Genomic DNA, 8007 nt, shown 5'->3' on the forward strand with positions numbered 1-8007 from the left:
TTGCTTGTGGTGTGTATTTTTTCTCAGATTGATATTACAATTTAAAAAGTGGGTCTCTGCCAACACTAATACAGGGTACCAAAGACTGCAGATATTTCCAGTTTTTTTGCTCTAGAAATGAAAAATCTCCCCAATAAGAATGTAAAGCATTTATTTTATTTGATGTCATTTTCTACGTAAAAAAATAATTATTACTCCAATTATTATTTTTCACCATTTTTCCATGCATTGTTACAACTTGACTTGTAGGACCTTATGAAAAAGTACACAAAAATAAAGTTTGTCGTGAGAAAATTACTTAGAGTACTATAATTGTATGTGAAGAAATTTATTGTATATGAAGATAATATTCATTCCCTCAACTCAATACGAAACAGTGATAAATCCTTAATGATAAAAAAACAACAACAAATGTCTGAAAATATTGAAGCAACTGAACAATATCTATTTACAAATACAATTAATAAAAATACAACAGAATTATTGCATTAAATCAAAAATCTAGTACGTTTAATATTTCATATAATAATCTATTCAATCACAGCCTAATATTTTAAAGTAGAAAAATAGTTTAGATTACAATTTAGAAGCAGCTGAAATCAGGTTAGTCGATCTTTTAAACAGCAGGTGGCACTGTGAAGGTCTGGAAGTGCAGGTCTAGCCGTCTGAGCGAGCAGGTCTGAGCGTGCGGTTAGGTCTCCGGGCCTGCAGCTTCATACTATTGGAGTATTCAAAGCTTTCTCATACTGTTTGGCCATCTAGCGAAGAGTCAGGGCAGGCCCGGCGCCAGGATGGCATAACTGGGGGGGCATTTTAAACCCTTAGGGGGGCACTAGACTAATCTGGTCCCTCTTGTTATTTATTTATTAATTATTTTATATTTCTGTCAAAAATATTGACTAAATGCAGAAGTCTAAACTGTTTAGCTGCTAACTTTTATTGTTTTTATCCAATAAACCCAATCTCCGGCGAATTATGATTTCAGGCAGTGCAAAATAAAAAGCGACATCAAGGCGGGTTTTCTTAATGGGTATTATTTGAGCCAGTTAAGGTGTAAACTGATATTCGTTACTTAAATGTAACTCTCTAAACACGAAATGGAAAGAAGTCAAAAAAGCAAGATGTTGCGTCGTTGTGGAAAATCAAGCTTTATTCGTCAAACAACAATTTAAAAGGCGTTACCGACAACTCCAGCGCGGCAGACGAGATGACAGTCTCCAATTTCATTTGACTAATGAACAGTCCAGTCAGGACAACGTCGAACAGTTCAAATAGGCTATGGAACAGGTGTGGAAGTGACAGTCACAGTAGGGAGATCAAAGAGCAACCCAGGACCATGGACAGTGCCGAAGACGAGGAGACAAACCCGACAGCACCAGTCACGGGCAAAAAATAAAGATCGTATGCTGAACAAAAGGCGCATAAAAAAACAACAACAATACTAATAAAAACAGTTGTTTATTTATTTCTATACCTTAACTTCATAAACTTTTGGTAAATGTGACACTGCTGCCGTGTATCAGTTAAAAATGTTCGGCATACGATTGGCTACAACGCATAAGAAGGTGACGGTGACCACAGCAGTAAATAACACCCATCATCTCATTAATATAGTTGTAGCCTCCTAGATTCCGTGCTGAACCTTCTGAGTAGCTTTTCATGCCATTCTCCTCCCTTCTGGAACTTTGTAGCCAGGTCCTTCTCAAATGAGATTTGAACGAGATTAGCTTTTCGCTGGTGTAACATGCTGCGTCTGTGTTCACTGAAAACTCGTTTCAGTGTGGAAAAGGAATTTTCGCACACTGCGGTTGATGCCCCAAATGTCAGTGATAGCTTCAGTGCCAAAAGTACAGTTGGCATTGTCGACAGAACATCGCGGTATTTTTCCAAAGTGTGTGGGATCCACTTTTTGTCGCTGGCGTTATTTGATTTTTCTTTCAGGAAAAAATTACGCGCAACTGTGAACTCTGATTCAGAGGCTTCGGTTTTTGTTAATTGCAACAGTGGCTTGATTTTGTTGACATCCAGAAAAAAAGGGCTGTCCGCGTCCATGGCACACAAAGCCTCTATCAGTTGGCTGTTTCTTTCGTTGAAACGTGAACGCAGCTCTCCCAGTACAACATCCAATGTACAAAAGAACATTCGTTTGCATTCGTTTTTGTTTGCTGCTCGGCGACCCACTGTGCTTTCAACCACAAACTCATCCATGGTTTTGTTCATGAGTCTTCTTCTTTTGGATGCTGGTGTGTCGAGAGTGCTCGCCCGGGATTCACATTCACTCCCAGTCCACAGGTTTTCAAATTCCGCTTCACATCGTAGATGTTCTATACACTCAAGAGTGCTGCTGACAAGCTGGACACTGTTATATAGATCAGCTGCCTCAGATTGCAGCATTTTGTTAGGAGGATCAAGGAGCCCCAGGATTTTATGGCTCATATGAGCTATGAACATAAAGCATGGCTCAGTCACGGCTTTCAGTAAACCTGTAGCCTCAAGTCTGACATCTGTGCTGCACGAGTAAGTGGATTCTATTTCGCGGAGCGTTTCAGTTATGCGGTCACCAGACTTCACAATGACTGACACTGTAGCGAGGTGCCCAGTCCATCTCTGATCGAGCAGTCTTTTCACCTTTTCCCCAGAGTATTGCGCAGCGACCGTGGGTTTGCGAAAAAATGAGTAGAGTGAATTGCACACATTGAAGAAATCTTCCACCTCCATCTCAGACGACATTGCTTTTACCACCACTAAATGCAGCTGATGGTTGAAACAATGCACATATGGAACTTCGCGATGCAATTTATCTTGCAGGATTTTTTGCATTCCACCATGTTTTCCAGACATAACATTTGCTCCATCATAACACTGACTTAAAATCTTTTCAAGGGCGAGGCCAGAATTTGTTAGCTCAGTGATAACTTGTTCTGTTAATGACAAGGCGTCATATTTTTTGCTCGTGATCATATTCAGCAGTCTCTCCCGCAGACGGCAACTGTCATCAACGTATCTCAGAACAATGGAGATGTTTTCACATCCAGTGGGGTCTTTCGTTCCATCCACTTTTAGAGTGTACCACGAATCACCAACTTCTTTTACAATGTGCTCTTTGACAATCTCGCTCATTAGATTTATTATTTCATTCTGGATATCGTGGGACGTATACATGGCATTGCGTGGAATTGTAGCGAAGGCTTTTGCGAAATCTTTGTCCTTGCTCAGTGTGTAGTCTAATAAGGCCAAAAAGAGACCGCCGCTTTTTTCTCCCATAGAGTCCACGGCATCTAAGCTTCCTCGTAAAGGAAGCTCGTGCGTAGCCATGAACAAAACAATGTCCACTATTCCAGACACATACACGCGGTGTCTGTTTAGTTGATCTGCGTTGACTATAGTGGAGATCTCTTTGCCTATTGCGCTGCGAGTTTTTTTAGTTTTCCACAAAGTCATGCATTTTAAATGTTCCTTGGAGGCTTCATGCTTCCCAAATCCTTTTGTGCTGTCATTAGCGTGTTTCCAGTTTGAATACCCGATATGAGTAAAAGCTCGGTCAGAATTTGCGTTTGATCCCAGGTTGAATTTTCTGCATGCAAAACAGAATGCTGCGTCTGATTTGCACGAGTATTCAAGCCAATCTCTGCTCTTATACCAGGAACTACAGAAAGCCCGATTTCTTCCGTTAATATGACGAGATGGATATTTTGCAAGATGAACCTGATTAGGCTCACTCTCTCCAAGGTCATCGGGGGCGTTTGGCTGCGGTAAAACAGGTCCAAGTGATTCTGATGTCCTGCTGCTGCTACCGGGGTTAGGCACAGGCTCACCTATTTCAGCTATTGTTGGTTCGAAGGCCTTTTCTGTGAGAAGCTGCTGGGCAGTTTCATTGTCTCTCCGGTCATCTTTGGGTTTAATTTTCTCAGAACAATGGCCAGAAAGCCATTTACGAATATCCATCACCAACGATTACTCATACACTTATACGCTCAACTTTACTATTATCGATAACAATAATGATAATATAAACCAGCCGCGTCAACGCCAACTTTGTTTCTCACCAGTGTCAACAAAAGCGCGCGAAAATATATATTAAATTGTTTATTTTAAAAATTATTTTGTCCAGCGCGAACAAAAAGTAAAACAATAAATTATTAAATGTATTTCATTGATGTTTAATTGTTTATTTAAATTATTTTATTAATGACAGACTTTTAAAATTTGTCATGTGACTGGCAGGCCGACTTAAAGTGCATTTTTTTATTTTACTTTGATTAATATTTTTTAAATAGCTTTAGTTATATTTTTCCTTTAATTTAATTGTTTTATTTTTATTTATTAATATTTTTAGCATAGTTTAGTGTAGGTATATTGTTGTCACTTAAAATGTACCGATGCCTACGTACATTTATTGTTGTTTTCGATGGTTTGTTTTTTTATTTAACTTTATTTATTTATTTTTTAATTTACAGTTATAATTATATTTTAATTAGGCCTATAAATCTTTCCTTAGGCCTGTGTGCTTTGTCACTTTGGGTTAGCTATTTTTAAACGTGCCTTTTGAAACTTGCAATTTATGTCAATTTTACATTATTTTTAAATTTCAGTTTAGTTTTTATTAAAGGTCTAGTAAAATGCTTTGAAATTAGCATTATTAGTCGATGTTTAAATAAAGTTTTTTTTCCGTTTATAATTGAATCCTTAAATAAAACATTTTTTTCAGTTTTTCTAAGACAACATTTATATTCTAGATCTCGTTTTCACCGTTATTTCAATTAAAATATATTTAAAAAGATTGTATGAAACATTTTAGGCATACAGTTAAGCGTTGCATAGTTTATAGTCGAAGTCACGTGATCCCACAGCGCTGTTGCTAGAAGGGATACAGCAGCAACCAAAAATGAACGAGTATTATTTATTGTATTTATTAAATTATCCATTAAATTGTTTTTTTTTTGTGGTCTACACCACCCTGTCCTAAACCTACACCTCACAGTAATGTAAAAATATTAGGCCAAATTATTACTGTACAGTTTAAAAATATGCTATGGTGTGAGTCTACGCAGCTGAATCTCATATAGACTTTTCCCCGCAGTGCAATTATTGTTTATATATATATATACATATAAAATATATATATATATATATATATATATATATATATATATATATATATATATATATATATATATATATATATATATATTTAAACACATATCCAGCATGTCTTACGCAGCGGATGCCCTTCCAGCTTCAACCCATTACTGGGAAACACCCATACACTCTCATTCACAAACATACACACTCACACACTCTCTCTCTCTCACACACACACACACACACACACACACACACACACACACACACACACACACACACACACACACACACTACGGCCAATTTAGCCTACCCAATTCCCTTGTACTGTGGACTGTGGGGTAAACCGGTGCACCCGGAGGAACCCACGCGAACACGGAAAGAACATGCAAACTCCACACAGAAATACCAGCCGAGGTTCATATATATATACAATGTACAATATATATTATTTTTAATGTGATCGTAATGGGTTTTTGTCATTTTAGGCTTGCTATTTTAAATGGGCATGTGGCATTTTATATATATTTGTAATTATTTAGGCTATGTCTGTGTAAGCCTAATTTATATGCGCTTGTCAGTTTAGATTTAATTAAGTTAGTAAATAATAGTTTATTATTTTATTGTTTCAACCTAATTATTTTTTAGTTGAACAAGACAATACATTTATCTACTTATTTTATTTTGATGTAATATAGCCTATAATGTTTTAAAGTTTTAGGTAAAGGCATTTGCACCAGGACAGAAAAAAAATCAGACCATGACGACATCACCAAGACCGGCCTACACTAACAAACTAACCCACACTCCTTATTCCATAAAATAAATCTAGTGAAATCAGCATAACAGAGTCATAACCACGCTTTATGCAGTTTAGTACTCAATTTAAACAGTCTCATAGTGATCGTCTGCAATATGATGCGATGTAAATGGTAAAGAATAATAAACAAAACCACGAGGCTGGTGTAACACCGGCGCGAGAAAAAAAAAACTGCAAACAAGTTTCGACTAAAGCCTGATTTGCTACACTCAAGAGAGTTGTATTCAAGGAATTAGTTTAATAAAACATTAAATAATTACTTACCCCTCATGTCGTTCTAACCCACTTCATCCTCCATAGACAGACGACACAGAAATAATCCAGAAAAGGAACCAAAGCATTGTTAAAACATATTCCAAGTGTATTCAGTGGTTGTGAAATGTAATCACACGAAGTCCAAGACCACTTTTGTGCGCCAAAAAACAAACAAAAAAAACTATACAGTCCTTCCTACATACGACTAGTTCACATATCTCCTGTCAGTTTAGAGTGCGCCGCCTTTGTATGGAGTGCACGTGCACGTTTATTTCGCGCGCAGTGCACTTGATCTAACGCAAGGATTATCGACTATTGCTGTCTATAGTGGATATGTGAGCTATCAGATTGCATAAAATATTTTAATTTGTGTTTTAAAGATGAACGAAGGGGATTGGAAGTTGGAACGACATGAGTGAGTAAATGATGACAGAATAATTCTAATTTTTCGTGAACAAATCCTTTATGTAAACTGGGGGGGCACAAATTCTTTCTGAGGGGGCCATGCCCCCCCTTGCCCCCCCGTAGCGCCGGGCCTGAGTCAGGGTATAGCATGATTAGCTATTTGTTTTTAACGAGAGGCAGAAATTGTATTTATGAATATATTTAACTGGTAAAACTCATCTGTGCGTCGTAAACTAAAACTGAATGCTAAAACTAATTAAAACCGTACCTGAATTGAACCTTTTGTCTTTTTTATTATGCAAGAAATAACATGTACAAAGGTGCAATATGAACAAAGAGACACAAATGCTTACATAAATATAACTGCAGCAAATTAAACAAGTTTAAATGATTTACACCAAGAAAGAGCTTCACATGCGATATAATCATTAGAGTCTTTTAAGAAGTTCACATCACACTCCTTTCTGAAAATAAAAAGAGTGCTTCTTTGAAAATTTACATTTATGGATGTAAAATTTAGCCAGAAAAACAATAAGTAATAATAAATTTACAACAAGAAAGGATCTAAGTGAGAGAGTAAACAAAGAATAAAATGTTTTGGATATACAAAAGTTTGGACGAATGAATGAAATTTTAAAAGTCAACCCAAAACACTTCACAGTAAGTGCACTGCCAAAATGACTAATTCAGTGTTTTGCCACATCAAAATGAGAAAGGAATGCAGAAAACCGGTAACCATTGACTTCCATAGTATTTGTTTTTCCTACTATTAATGTTCATTTCAGTTTTCAGCATTCTTCAAAATATCTTCTTTTGAGTTCAATAAAATAATGAAACTCCTAAAGGCTTAAAACAAACGATGCAGAAGTATTTTGACATTTTTGAGTGAACTATGCCATTTATTTGTGCTGAAAAAGATAGTTTGAAAAAGACAGTTTGATGAATGCAGAAAACCGGTAACCATTGACTTCCATCGCCCATCACGATCGACATCTTTGTAAAATAGTACATTCATTCATTCATTTTCTTGCCGGCTTAGACCCTCTATTAATACGGGGTTGACAAAGCGGAATGAACCACCAACTAATCCAGCACGTTTTTTGTACGCAGCGGATGCCCTTCCAGCCGCAACCCATCTCTGGGAAACATCCACGCGCACACACTCGTACACTAAGGACAATTTAGCCTACCCAATTCACCTGTACCACATGTCTTTGGACTGTTGGGGAAACCGGAGCACACCCACGCAGGGGCGGACTGGGATCAAAAATCAGCCCTGGCACTGTAGCCACATTACTACAACGACACAGCCCCATACACAGACACGCACATTCACTACTTATATTGGTGTACAGATGGTGAAATAATATAAGCAGCTCCATATTTAATAGATATTTAAACATTGAATGTATGTGACTGAAACAAAAACAACTCATTTATAACAA

General features: G+C 37.1%; 1 protein-coding gene across 2 annotated transcripts; it reads right to left on the minus strand.

The window, feature by feature from the left end:
* Window positions 1-883: 883 nt before the first annotated feature.
* On the minus strand, window positions 884-4038 carry LOC147837645 (zinc finger MYM-type protein 1-like). Of its 2 annotated transcripts, XM_087311442.1 has the most exons (2): window positions 1771-4038; window positions 884-1441 (listed from the first exon to the last, which is right to left on the minus strand). In XM_087311442.1, exons 1-2 carry the CDS (start codon window positions 3943-3945, stop codon window positions 1277-1279), a joined length of 2340 nt encoding a protein of 779 aa, XP_087167568.1. In that variant the 5' UTR covers window positions 3946-4038; the 3' UTR covers window positions 884-1276. The 2 variants fall into 2 exon arrangements, with proteins under 2 accessions (XP_087167568.1, XP_087167567.1); XM_087311441.1 differs by lacking the exon at window positions 884-1441 and having other exon boundaries at window positions 1470-4038.
* Between the last annotated feature and the right edge of the window lie 3969 nt (window positions 4039-8007).

Source organism: Danio rerio, chromosome 25 (assembly GCF_052040795.2).
Source record: "Danio rerio strain M-AB ecotype USA chromosome 25, GRCz13ab, whole genome shotgun sequence".
NCBI lineage: Eukaryota > Metazoa > Chordata > Actinopteri > Cypriniformes > Danionidae > Danio > Danio rerio.